This window comes from Sander lucioperca, chromosome 2 (assembly GCF_008315115.2).
Source record: "Sander lucioperca isolate FBNREF2018 chromosome 2, SLUC_FBN_1.2, whole genome shotgun sequence".
NCBI classification, from domain to species: domain Eukaryota; kingdom Metazoa; phylum Chordata; class Actinopteri; order Perciformes; family Percidae; genus Sander; species Sander lucioperca.
Window position 1 is genome coordinate 45,001,117 of NC_050174.1, and position 15,000 is coordinate 45,016,116.

Genomic DNA, 15,000 nt, shown 5'->3' on the forward strand with positions numbered 1-15,000 from the left:
TATTTTGTGTAAAGCAGAAGATTTTTTGCTGTGCAAAATTGTTTAATAAAATATATTAAGAATTTTTTGGTATTTATTTGAGATACATTATGGTTTTTATTAATCGAGCAACAGAAAAATAATCGTTATATTAATCGTCCAATTAGTCGTTAGATTAGTCGACTAATCGATAAAATAATCGCCCGATTAATCGTTTAATAAATAAATAATCGTTTACCCCCAGCTCTAGTCTCCGACTGCTCTGTCTCTGACTGTTTTAACGCTTTCATGTACAATGAAAGCGTTAAAACAAAAAGCATCAAAAGCATTAAAAAAGCACCGTAAACAAAGACAACAAGTTCATGGTGGACGGGAAGACACACAAGGTTAAAATGTCTGAACGTTCCACTTAAAGGCGCTGACACACCAACCCGACCGTCTGGCGAGGTCGGTGACTCGAGTCTGGTCGGTGTGTTCGTGCCGTCGTCTGTTGGAGGAGCCGTCGGCCTTCATTTTGGCCGACCTGACATGTTCAGTCAGAGACAGGACAGTCAGAGACAGGACAGTCGGAGACAGGGCAGTCAGAGACAGGGCAGTCAGAGACAGGGCAGTCAGAGACAGGACAGTCGGGACTCACCAGGAGATGATGAGCGTGACTAGAGTCTCTCAAAATCTGAGTAAAATCTTTTAAACTGACCTTTGTTGATCTGAAATGAAGACAGATTCAGCAACTGCACGGCCTATTTCTCTCTTCAAATGTTTTCAGAAACACGTTTCGGTGAACTATTTTAGTCCAATATGAGATCATATTCTGAACGAGCCGCCATGACAGTCTGGCTGTGAATTTCTGGAGAAACCAGACCCACGTGACGCGTTCGTCCAATCAGCCGCCGGTTTTCATTTTCTGGGAAACAATCAAACTGTTAATGGAAACGATACAGAGCAGCGCCGCCTACTGCTATGGAGACGTATTACGTTTTGCGCACGTGCAGAGCGTACGCTCAAGTCGGCGTCTCCTCAGTGTGTTTTGAGACGGCCGTCTGGTCGGGGTGTGACGGCCGTCTGGTTGGTGTCTAACGGCCGTCTGGTCGGGGTGGGACGGCCGTCTGGTCGGGGTGGGACGGCCGTCTGGTCGGGGTGGGACGGCCGTCTGGTCGGGGTGGGACGGCCGTCTGGTCGGGGTGTAACAGCTCTTAAGCAGATTCTTCTACTTTCTATTGATTCTCTATCTGGTCATCTGCTCCAGGCTACTGCAGTGTTGAACACCATTCTTTGAGTGTAGAGAAAAAGAAAAAATCCAAGGCACTCTTCTTCAAAATTACTTTAAGTGCCCATATTATGAAGAAAATCACTTTTTCTGGGATTTGGGGAGTTATTTTGTGTCTCTGGTGCTTCATACAAACTTTGATAAAACCATCCATGGTGTTTAGAGTGAGGTACGGTTTCTGAATGTGTCCTGCCTTCAGTCTCTGGGTGAGCTGGTCAACATCTGCACGGCTTTCTACATCACTAGCTGAGACGAGGGGGCTAGGGGGCTAACCGTTAGCATGCTAGCTCGTTCTCAATGGCAGAACACTGCTACAACACACACTAGTTCACCCTAATCTACAGAAGAACTACTTCCATGTGCACCCTTGTTTAGAAGAAGTCTCCCAGCTAATCCTGCCTTGTACTACTGAAGTTGGAGAAACAGCCTCTCTTTTACTGTCTATGGAGCTAGCTGACATGATCTATGATCTGAGCATGTGATCTTACCTAGCTACTGATCATGTGATCTTACCTAGCTACTGAGCATGTGGTCTTACCTAGCTACTGATCATGTGGTCTTACCTAGCTACTGATCATGTGATCTTACCTAGCTACTGATCATGTGGTCTTACCTAGCTACTGATCATGTGATCTTACCTAGCTACTGATCATGTGCGACTGCCAACAAAGATGTTCCAGCAGTGAGAGGTCTCACTCTGTAGCTAAAACAGAGACCTGAACACAGGGTGAAAAGAGGAGCTGCAGCAATGAGCAGTACAACTAAAATATGAAACCATGTAAACCTATTCTGGTACAACCTCAAAATACAATTATGAACCTGAAAATGAGCAGAATATGAGCACTTTAAAGCACCTTTTTTTTTATTTCATGATAGAAAATGTAAAAGACTTGGGGAGAAGCAACCCACACCTAGCGGCACTGACAGCCTTATTTTTCTTCTTTTTATTTCCAACCGCACTTGAGCGGCAGAAAGTAAAAGGAGACGAAACGAGAGAAGAAGCCACAGCTTTGTTATCGCAGGAAACTGTCTCCGGGTGTAACAGTAACTCCTGGGCCCTTCAGTGATTGGTTCCTTTTTTACCCTCTAACTCTGACACTGCACCGGCTGCGTCTGTGCTGCATTCTGGGTTTTATCCCGCCACGCGCCATAACACACCGGGAGCATCTCAGAAGCTGAGCGTGTCTGCGCATGTGTGTGTGTGTGTGTGTGTGTGTGTCTCTCTGTCTGTGTGTGTGTCGGTTTGTGTGTGTCTGTCTTTGTGTGTCTGTCTCTGTGTGTGTGTGTGTCTGTTTGCATCTGTGTGCTTCTCTGTGTGTGTGCGTTTGTGTCTGTTTGTGTGTGCTATGTGTGTGTGTTTCTCTCTGTGTGTGTGTGTTTCTGTACACACACCATACTGCTACAGTATAACACACAGACCTCGCTGTAACTACATGTCAGGTCTCCTTTCTGTGGTGCGTTCACTGACCTTCAGGTCTTCACACTCCATGTCTTCTCTGGGTTTGCTCCACAGCTTCAGTCGCTCGGCGTACTTCTTCTTCTCCTCCTTCAGCTTCTCTCGTTCCTGTACATCACATTAAAACCATCTCATTATCTGTGCGTTAATCGTATGTGGACATGATATCATATGTTACAGAGAGAGAGAGTAAACTGACTCTGTCCTTCTCCAGCTTCCTGAGCTCCTTCTCCTCCCTCCTCTTCTGTTTCTCCTCTTCAAACCTCTTCCTCTGCTCCTCCTTCAGTCTCTCCCTCTCCTCCCTGTCTCTCCTCTTGGCCTCCTGCGTCTCCTCCATCTCTTTCTTCACCTTCTTCAGACGAGAGCGCTCCATGTTTTCTCTCTGCTGCAGCAGCTTCTCCCTCAGCAGGGACGGGCTGGCCTACAAACACACAATCACACACACATTAATATACACACACACACACACACATTAATACACACAAACACACAATCATACACACACACACATTAATACACACAAACACACAATCATACACACATTAATACACACACACACACACACAATCATACACACATTAATACACACACACACACACACACATTAATACACACAAACACACAATCATACACACATTAATACACACACACACACACACAATCATACACACATTAATACACACACACACACACACACACACACACATTAATACACACAAACACACAATCATACACACACATTAATACACACACACACACATTAATACACACACACACACACACTAATACACACACACACACACAATCATACACACACATTAATACACACACACACACACACACACAATCATACACACACATTAATACACACAATCATACACACACACACATTAATATACACACACACAATCATACACATTAACACACACAATACACACATTAATACACACACACAATCATACACACACACACATTAATATACACACACACAATCATACACATTAACACACACAATACACACATTAATACACACACACACACACGGCTCTCACCTGTGCAGGTGAGCCCCGGCCCCCACCTTTAGCGGGGGGGCTGAAGGGGAAGATGGGGGGGTCATCAGGGAAGAACTGAGAGAAACTCTGTTCAGACAGCCGATGCTTCGTCACTGTGGAGGCCTGAGACACAGGAAGTGATGTCATCAATCACAGGAAACGCTTTCATAGAAACATCATGTTGACAACAGCCACAAGTCCCTTAATAACGCTTTCTCTCATCATACTACATGTTAATAACGCTTTCTCTCACCATATTACACGTTAATAACGCTTTCTCTCACCATACTACATGTTAATAACGCTTTCTCTCACCATATTACACGTTAATAACGCTTTCTCACCATATTACACGTTAATAACGCTTTCTCACCATATTACACATTAATAACGCTTTCTCTCACCATATTACACGTTAATAACGCTTTCTCTCACCATATTACACGTTAGTAACGCTTTCTCTCACCATATTACACGTTAATAACGCTTTCTCTCATCATACTACATGTTAATAACGCTTTCTCTCACCATATTACACGTTAATAACGCTTTCTCTCACCATATTACACGTTAATAACGCTTTCTCTCATCATACTACATGTTAATAACGCTTTCTCTCACCATATTACACGTTAATAACGCTTTCTCACCATATTACACGTTAATAACGCTTTCTCACCATATTACACATTAATAACGCTTTCTCTCACCATATTACACGTTAATAACGCTTTCTCTCATCATACTACACGTTAATAACGCTTTCTCTCACCATATTACACGTTAATAACGCTTTCTCACCATATTACACGTTAATAACGCTTTCTCTCATCATACACGTTAATAACGCTTTCTCTCACCATATTACACGTTAATAACGCTTTCTCTCACCATATTACACGTTAATAACGCTTTCTCTCACCATATTACACGTTAATAACGCCTTCTCTCACCATATTACACGTTAACGCTTTCTCTCACCATACTACACGTTAATAACGCCTTCTCACCATATTACACGTTAATAACGCTTTCTCTCACCATACTACACGTTAATAACGCCTTCTCTCATCATATTACACGTTAATAACGCTTTCTCTCACCATACTACACGTTAATAACGCTTTCTCTCACCATATTACACGTTAATAACGCTTTCTCTCATCATATTACACGTTAACGCTTTCTCTCACCATACTACACGTTAATAACGCCTTCTCACCATATTACACGTTAATAACGCTTTCTCTCACCATACTACACGTTAATAACGCCTTCTCTCATCATATTACACGTTAATAACGCTTTCTCTCATCATACTACACGTTAATAACGCTTTCTCTCACCATATTACACGTTAATAACGCTTTCTCTCACCATACTACACGTTAATAACGCTTTCTCTCACCATATTACACGTTAATAACGCTTTCTCTCATCATATTACACGTTAATAACGCTTTCTCTCACCATACTACACGTTAATAACGCCTTCTCACCATATTACACGTTAATAACGCTTTCTCTCACCATACTACACGTTAATAACGCCTTCTCTCATCATATTACACGTTAATAACGCTTTCTCTCATACTACACGTTAATAACGCCTTCTCTCATCATACTACACGTTAATAACGCTTTCTCACCATACTACACGTTAATAACGCTTTCTCTCATCATATTACACGTTAATAACGCTTTCTCTCATCATACTACACGTTAATAACGCTTTCTCTCATCATACTACACGTTAATAACGCCTTCTCTCATCATACTACACGTTAATAACGCCTTCTCTCATCATACTACACGTTAATAACGCCTTCTCTCATCATATTACACGTTAATAACGCCTTCTCTCATCATACTACACGTTAATAACGCTTTCTCACCATATTACACGTTAATAACGCTTTCTCTCACCATACTACACGTTAATAACGCCTTCTCTCATCATACTACACGTTAATAACGCCTTCTCTCATCATACTACACGTTAATAACGCCTTCTCTCATCATATTACACGTTAATAACGCCTTCTCTCACCATATTACACGTTAATAACGCTTTCTCTCACCATACTACACGTTAATAACGCCTTCTCACCATATTACACGTTAATAACGCTTTCTCTCACCATATTACACGTTAATAACGCTTTCTCTCATCATATTACACGTTAATAACGCTTTCTCTCATCATACTACATGTTAATAACGCTTTCTCACCATATTACACGTTAATAACGCTTTCTCTCATATTACACGTTAATAACGCTTTCTCTCATCATACTACACGTTAATAACGCTTTCTCTCATCATATTACACGTTAATAACGCTTTCTCACCATATTACACGTTAATAACGCTTTCTCTCATATTACACGTTAATAACGCTTTCTCTCACCATATTACACGTTAATTAACTACACAACTACACAACATATAATATATATGTTGTGTAGATGTGTAGTTGTGTGTATGTTGTGTAGTTGTGTATATGTTGTGTATATATTGTGTAGTTGTGTAGATGTTGTGTAGTTGTGTATATATTGTGTAGTTGTGTGTAAGTTGTGTATATGTTGTGTGTAAGTTGTGTATATGTTGTGTAGATGTGTGTAGTTGTTGTGTAGTTGTGTATATATTGTGTGTAGTTGTTGTGTATATGTTGTGTAGTTGTGTGTAGTTGTGTATATATTGTGTGTAGTTGTGTGTAGTTGTATATGTTGTGTGTAGTTGTGTGTAGTTGTGTGTAGTTGTGTAGTTGTTGTGTAGTTGTTGTGTAGTTGTGTATATGTTGTGTGTTGTGTAGTTGTGTATATGTTGTGTGTAGTTGTGTATATATTGTGTGTAGTTGTGTATATGTTGTGTAGTTGTGTATATGTTGTGTGTAGTTGTGTATATGTTATGTAGTTGTTGTGTAGTTGTGTATATGTTGTGTAGTTGTGTATATGTTGTGTGTAGTTGTGTAGTTGTGTGTAGTTGTTGTGTAGTTGTGTATATGTTGTGTAGTTGTGTATATGTTGTGTAGTTGTTGTGTAGTTGTGTATATGTTGTGTGTAGTTGTGTATATGTTGTGTGTAGTTGTGTATATGTTGTGTGTAGTTGTGTGTAGTTGTGTGTAGTTGTGTATATGCTGTGTAGTTGTGTATATGTTGTGTAGTTGTTGTGTAGTTGTGTATATGTTGTGTGTAGTTGTGTAGTTGTGAGTAGTTGTGTATATGTTGTGTAGTTGTGTATATGTTGTGTAGTTGTTGTGTAGTTGTGTATATGTTGTGTGTAGTTGTGTAGTTGTGTAGTTGTGAGTAGTTGTGTATATGTTGTGTAGTTGTGTATATGTTGTGTGTAGTTGTGTAGTTGTGTGTAGTTGTGTGTAGTTGTGTATATGTTGTGTGTAGTTGTGTATATGTTGTGTGTAGTTGTGTATATGTTGTGTGTAGTTGTGTGTAGTTGTTGTGTAGTTGTGTACCTTGAGGGTGATGGTCCCGTTCTGAGGCTCACAGTGTTGTTTAAACAGCAGCTTCAGTCTCTCTTTGGACACGCTGGCCTTCTTCCTGCGACTGAACACAAGAACATTCAGAGAGGAGACCTCAGCATCAGCTGCTCCTCTCAGAGAGGAGACCTCAGCATCAGCTGCTCCTCTCAGAGAGGAGACCTCAGCATCAGCTGCTCCTCTCAGAGAGGAGACCTCAGCATCAGCTGCTCCTCTCAGAGAGGAGACCTCAGCATCAGCTGCTCCTCTGCTGATCAACTAACGTGGTCTCCAGTAGGGGTGGGAATCTCTTGGCACCTCACGATTCGATTCCGATTCGATTCTAAACCGATTATCGATGCAACAATTTTTAATGTACATTTCCATGCATGATTTAAAAGAATATACATATAATCAGAGTTTGCTAATCACTTCCTAGACAAAGCAGCTAGACAGAGCTTAGATTTTGACATATACAATATTTGGTCACACACAAGTTTTAATGAAATGTTATGTCTCCTGAGGTCTTTGTTTGGTAGTCGTTCCATGCTGAAGCCTTAAACGTGCTCCTGAAGTCCCTTCTCTCCCAGTGATCTTCACGTCAGAGGCTCAGTCATGTTTAAAGAGGAGAATTGGCTTCTTAGAACAGGAAACATGAGGTGGTCACATGTCATGTGGTAAAGTAGATGAACAGCCTAGATGTGTTTTGCCTAATTATTTTATGTATGTCTTATTAGATCATGTGTATATATACAAAAAAATGTTTTTCCTTTTGGCCATTTTTGTGTTTTTTTCTGCCTAAACTCTAAGTTGTTGTCCATCATCCCGTCCTCTTTCAGTCACTCTGTTTTCTGATCTGTAGTTGTCTGGAGTCACTTTTATATAGAAATCAACACATAAAAAAAATCTTAAATAGAATAAATAATCGATTATTAACTTATCAGAATCGATAATCGAATCGTTCTAGAGAGAATCGCGATGCATCTAAGAATCGATTATTTTTCCCACCCCTAGTCTCCAAGGCAACCGGCTCACCTGATCTGATTGGCTTTCACCGTAAACGGCTCGCTGTGTTCGTCCTTCATCATCCTCACGGAGTATTTAAACACCGACGGGTTCAGAGGCTTCTTCTTCCTGCTGACACACACACACACACACACACACACACACACACACACACACACACACAGAGACACACACACACACACACACACACACACACACACACAGAGACACACACACACACACACACACACACACACAGAGACACACACACACACACACACACACACACACACACACACACACACACACACACACAGAGAGAGAGACACACACACACACACACACACACACACAGAGACACACACACACACACACACACAGAGAGACACACACACACACACACACAAAGAGACACACACACACACACACACACACACACAAAGAGACACACACACACACACAGAGACACACACACACACACACACAGAGACACACACACAGAGACACACACACACACACAGAGACACACACAGACACACACACACAGAGACACACACACACACACACACACACAGACACACACAAAGAGACACACACACACACACACACACACACACACACACACACACACAGAGACACACACACAGAGACAGACACACACGAAAATCAATGCAACAGAAACAGATCTCTTATCTTCTCTTTTTTTATTCCACACATTCCTCGACTACATTACCCACAATGCACCTCTCCCTCTGGAGACACTTTAAGCTTTTGACTATTTTTAAAAACACCTGGAGGAAAACCTGATGTTTTGAAGTTCTCTTCAGTATCAAAGTTAGCCTCTATAACTGTGTGCTACTGACAGACGACCTGTGACCTCTGACCTGCTCTTAGCCGTGGGACTCTGGAAGGCTTTGCTCTCCTCGTCGCTGTCGCTGATGACGATGGTGTCGCCGTCCGCTGGTTTGGCGTGGCCGTTAGCGGCCGCCGCTTTGTTAGCAGCTGGAGCTCCGTTAGCACTGGAGTGAGGAGAGTGAACCTGTAGGATCTCACACACATGTCTAACACACACACACACACACACACACACACACACACACACACACACACAGATGTTTTATAGTCAGATGAGTTTAAAGTGTATGTGAAGGTAAAGGCAGGGTTGGGAACTATTTTCTGTCCCTCTCATATTTCCGTTGACGGCCCGTAACAGTACCTGGCCCCGTTGCGTCCGACGACGTCCACCGTCTCTCCGGGGAAGAAGCGGTCTTTGACGAAGGCGTAGACGTCCTCGCAGAGCTCCGTGAGGCGGGCGTGGCGGCTCAGCGCGGCCAGGTGGAGCACGGGCAGCAGCAGAGACGGAGAGAAGCTCTGCAGGCTCTGCTTGGCCCGCTGCTCGCTCTCCACCGCCTCCAGGTAGGTGAGGCCAGCCCGGCCCGTCAGAGCACAGCTCCACACCAGGCTGTTACACAGGATGGTCCTCTCGAAGAAGTCACTGGGGGGGGGGGGCAGCAGGGGGTGTAACAGTACTACAGTTACTCCAGTACTACAGTTACTCCAGTACTACAGTTACTCCAGTACTAGACTCACACCTGGCAGGCTACAGCTGCTCCATATGAGGACGATATAAGATAATGCTGGGGCACATTTAACCTCTAAACAGAGAGAGAGTGTGTGTGTGGGGGTGGGGGTGTCTGCGGGTGTGTGTGTGTGTGTGTGTGTGTGTGTCTCTGTGTATGAATGTGTCTGTGTGTCTGCAGGTGTCTGTGTGTCTGCGGGTGTCTACAGGTGTGTGTGTGTGTGTGTGTTTCTGTGCGTGCATGTGTGTGGTTATTGGCTGAGTCCCAGCTGACAGCCAATCAGCAGAGCCGTGTCTGTGTGAGTGTCCAACCCCCCCGTTACAGTTTAAATAACAGTGTTGGGGTTTGTCGTGCTGAACGTGGCTGGTGGTAAAATATCTAGACAAAGATAGAACTTAAATAACCAGATATTAAAGTCTTTCAGTATTCTGATAAAATACAACAAACTGCTGTTGAGTTAAACTAATGACAAGAAATCATTTACAACTTTCTTTCATTGAGTGCAGTTTGCTGCTGATATTTTCTTTAAACCAACATAAAGAACTCTGTATTTCAGCGTTAAACTATACAATCAGCTGTCTTCATGTCCCAACAGGTAACCTGCCCTTTACCTGCACCTGAGCAGGTGAGTTGAACAGTAAAACTTTATTGAGTGTGTGAGCAGTGACAGCAGGCCTGGCTCTCTAACTCACTCAGCTAACGGCTAACACAAGCGGCTAACAGCGTTAGCTTCGTTAGCTAGCCAACAGTACACCTGCTGTCCACCTGTTTCAGCCGGTTTCCCGCCTCCAGACGGAGACGTGTAACATGTTCATCTGCTGAAAACAACTTTGACTTCTCTTTCTGTCTAGTAGTTAGTAGAAAAGTACAAGTTTTGGTTTGTTTATGTTGCCTAGAAGTTTGGCTGGAAGTTTGTCAGCCGGCCAACTTGGTTGTGGCTACAAGGGATACAGCTACGGCCGGAAGTTACGTAAAATCACGCAAAATCTCCAATAAATTCATATTATTGTTATCCTTTCACCCAGGAAACGCATGTTCGTTCCTCGGGAGTGTTTGAGCCCAAACCCCGATATGTTTCCTAAACTTAACTTGTCGTTTTTGTGTGTCTAAACGTAACTGTCGTAGCCGTAGCTGTATCCCCGCTAGCATCAGCGGGCCAACTGTCAGTCAGAGTCGTGTGCAGCGGGACCAACGGCTGTGTGCGCGAGGCAGCTAACCGTGGACGTAGAGTTACTCACTCGTAGCTCCGGAAGATTTCGTGTGTGATTTTACAGAGAAAGACCTCTTCCTCGGGCCGCAGGTCGGCCGGGGGTCTCTCCCGGATGAAGGCTCTCCTGTGGAGAAGCGGCATCTCGCAGCTCCGTAGCTCCGCGTCACCCCGGCAACACTTTGGGGGGGAAAAAGGAGGGAAACTGGGTCACAAAGCCAGAACCACACACACACACACACAAACAAACAAACAAACTCCCGCTAAACTAATTAAACTCCGAGAAGAACCGAAGTTAAAGCGGAAAGTAACGGAGGTGAAACCGCGCAGAAGCGATGCGCAGAAGATCTTTTGTTAGAGATAATCTGCCCACATGGGAGTCTGAGACGAGACTCTACTGATAACTGTTTTCACTCCACAGCAACACAAAACACACTCTCTACTTCCTCTTTCACTCAGTGGAAGTGTGTAGAAACATCCATAAGAGGGAGTTTACCGAGTTGTGTAACGATGAACGGATAATCCTCGGTACAAAGTGGAGGAGAAGTCCGCGCGCTGGAGGCTGAAAGCTGCTCGCACACTGGCGGCTTGTTGACCAACTTTTTCATCCACTTCACGGACCCTCGCAGAGCTCGGAAACTTCAGTGCTCCGGGTTACAGAAACCAACCAAGACGATTTTTTTTAAAGATAAAAACAATTAAATGAATCAAAATCAAATAAAAAATAGCATGGCCAAATGGTGTGGTCAGTGGCTATTAAAAATGAATCCCGAAAAGTGTAAACATTTACATATTGGTAGAAAAAAAGACATTATAACCAATTATGTAGTTGGGGGTTTAGTGATTAATCCAGGACAAGAGAAGGACGTAGGTGTTGTGGTGGATGGTTCACTTGAATTCCACTCACATAATAGAATATAATATTTTATATATATATATATTAGTGCTGTCAAATGACTAAAAATATTTAATCGTGATTAATCGCATTAATGTCATAGTTAACTCGCAATTAATCACAATTAATCACACATTTGTATCTATTCTAAATGTCCCTAGATTTCTTTTTGTCCCATTATGTTTTCTCATTTTAATGCTCTTATCAACATGGAGAAGTGGATCGGCTTGCTTTGTGCTTTTGTCGCCTGGCTTTGACGGGGGGGGGGGATTGGCCATCAGCTGTGTGCTCGGCCATCAAGTGGTATTTCAGACTGGACGTGCTGCGATGATAGCTCAGTTCACAACGACCAAACACACAGATCACTTTGGTCTTGTCAATGGAACCATTTGGAAACTTTTTAAAAGTAAACTTTCCATTCAGAATCTTATTGGCATCCATTTCGGCGTGTCTCGCTCGCCATCCACTCAAAACCTAACGTTAGCCTACTACTCTTTGTGTGCTGACGTGCCTGTTGTTTAGTTTCCGGTCTAGCTAGATCCGGTGTGGTGTTGTAGTTTTTCTAACTTTACTAGTTGTTGCAACAGCATGTGGAAAAACTACAAAGTTTGCTAGGCCAAAAAGAACGTTAATCTCACGATAAAAAAATTGACGCCGTTAAAATGGGTTTGCGTTAACGCCGTTAATAACGCGTTAAACTGACAGCACTAATATATATATATAAAATATATATATATATAAATATATATAAAATATATATATAAATATATATATATATATATATATATATATATATATATATATATATATTTATTTATTTATTTTAGGGGTGTGCAAAAAAATCGATTTACATTCGAATCGCGATTCAAGCTCTACCGATTCAATTTTTTTTTATTTAATTAATTTTTTTTCATTGTATGTCTACTGCATCGTATATATATATATATATATATATATATATATATATATATATATATATATATATATATGATCCTGATCCAATCAGAAGGCTGGATTCAGGTGTGATTTTTCGAACCAAATAAAATCAGAGAGTGGTTTCTTTTAAGTGAATGATCCTAAAATCAATGTTTACTGATTTATACATTTCTTCATTTTTGAAACATATGTGAAGCATGTCACATCTAATGAGATATGGTAAACATATAACACAATAAAGAATGTAAAATATTTCTGTTTATTAAAATTAAAACAAACTATGGCTATTTATGGCCACCGGTATGTGTCCTACCTGTCTGTATGTGTCCTACCTGTCTGTATGTGTCCTACCTGTCTGTATGTGTCCTACCTGTCTGTATGTGTCCTACCTGTCTGTATGTGTCCTACCTGTCTGTATGTGTCCTACCTGTCTGTATGTGTCCTACCTGTAGTTCTCTGCTGAGCCAGGATCAACAGGATCTGGTAATCCTGAAATTTGGTATTAGGATCCCAGTGATCCAATTCAATGTTCCTTTAAAAAGCTGTCATAAAGTAAGATGGATCAGGTGATCCTGGATAGCAAAACATGGGATTTCCAAATCTGCATCAATTTGATGCGCCAGTGTTAGCCAGTCAGCTAATTTTCAACTGTAGTCCTAGTTACCCAGCATGCATGTCTTTATGGTGGGAAGAAACCAGAGCAGCCCAAACACGGGGAGAACATGCCAGCACGGGGAGAACACGCCAACACGGGGAGAACACGCCAACATGGGGAGAACAAGCCAACATGGGGAGAACACGCCAACACGGGGAGAACACGCCAACACGGGGAGAACACGCCAACACGGGGAGAAAACTCCAACACGGGGAGAACACACCAACACGGGGAGAACACGCCAACATGGGGAGAACACGCCAACACGGGGAGAACACGCCAACACGGGGAGAAAACTCCAACACGGGGAGAACACGCCAACACGGGGAGAACACGCCAACACGGGGAGAAAACTCCAACACGGGGAGAACACACCAACACGGGGAGAACACGCCAACACGGGGAGAACACGTCAACACGGGGAGAACACGCCAACACGGGGAGAACACGCCAACACGGGGAGAAAACTCCAACACGGGGAGAACACGCCAACACGGGGAGAACACGCCAACACGGGGAGAAAACTCCAACACGGGGAGAACACACCAACACGGGGAGAACACGCCAACACGGGGAGAACACGCCAACACGGGGAGAACACGCCAGCACGGGGAGAACACGCCAACACGGGGAGAACACGCCAACACGGGGAGAACACGCCAACATGGGGAGAACACGCCAACACGGGGAGAACACGCCAACACGGGGAGAACACACCAACACGGGGAGAACACACCAACACGGGGAGAACACGCCAACTCCACCCAGACAGACACCTGCTGTGAGGCAGAAGTGCTCACTAACCCCTGAGCCACCGCGCTGCCTTAAGGCAAGGCAGCTTTATTTCTACATCTCAGCACAGGGTGACTCAAAGTGCTTTACATAAAACATTAAACACTGAAAAGCAAAGAGCAAGATAGGAAATAAAAAAATAAATAAAAATATTGACGAATACAAATATAATACAAGATAAAATACAAAAATAAAATTCACAGCTCAATATACAAATTAAGAATAGGCAACATCAAATAGAAAGGTCTTCAGCCTTGATTTAAGAGAACTGAGAGTTGCAGCAGACCTGCAGTTTTCTGGGAGTTTGTTCCAGATATGTGGAGCATAGAAACTAAATGCTGCTTCCCCCTGTTTAGTTCTGACTCTGGGGACAACAAGCAGACCTGTCCCAGACCACCTCAGAGGTCTGGGGGGGGGGGGGTGTCATAGTGTAGTAGACCTGTCCCAGACCACCTGAGAGGTCTGGGGGGGTCATAGTGTAGCAGACCTGTCCCAGACCACCTGAGAGGTCTGGGGGGTCATAGTGTAGTAGACCTGTCCCAGACCACCTGAGAGGTCTGGGGGGGTCATAGCAGACCTGTCCCAGACCACCTGAGAGGTCTGGGGGGTCATAGTGTAGTAGACCTGTCCCAGACCACCTGAGAGGTCTGGGGGGGTCATAGCAGACCTGTCCCAGACCACCTGAGAGGTCTGGGGGGTCA

The 15,000-nt window shown here is 43.3% G+C and overlaps 1 protein-coding gene across 3 annotated transcripts in view; it reads right to left on the reverse strand.

Moving 5' to 3' along the window:
- The window catches only part of baz1a (bromodomain adjacent to zinc finger domain, 1A), a 31,380-nt gene extending 19,741 nt beyond the window's left edge, over window positions 1-11,639 (reverse strand). Inside the window, exons 1-9 of one of the 3 annotated variants that reach the window (XM_035998560.1) lie at window positions 11,518-11,639; window positions 11,053-11,201; window positions 9,451-9,729; window positions 9,119-9,295; window positions 8,265-8,363; window positions 7,227-7,317; window positions 3,755-3,877; window positions 2,902-3,123; window positions 2,715-2,810 (exon numbers count right to left, since the gene is read on the reverse strand). In XM_035998560.1, the coding sequence (XP_035854453.1) occupies window positions 2,715-2,810; window positions 2,902-3,123; window positions 3,755-3,877; window positions 7,227-7,317; window positions 8,265-8,363; window positions 9,119-9,295; window positions 9,451-9,729; window positions 11,053-11,165 (1,200 nt within the window). In that variant the 5' untranslated portion in view covers window positions 11,166-11,201; window positions 11,518-11,639. Of the gene's footprint in view, window positions 1-2,714; window positions 2,811-2,901; window positions 3,124-3,754; window positions 3,878-7,226; window positions 7,318-8,264; window positions 8,367-9,118; window positions 9,296-9,450; window positions 9,730-11,052; window positions 11,457-11,517 lie in introns of those variants that run through there. The other 2 variants (XM_035998551.1, XM_035998557.1) reach the window with 2 other exon arrangements.
- Between the last annotated feature and the right edge of the window lie 3,361 nt (window positions 11,640-15,000).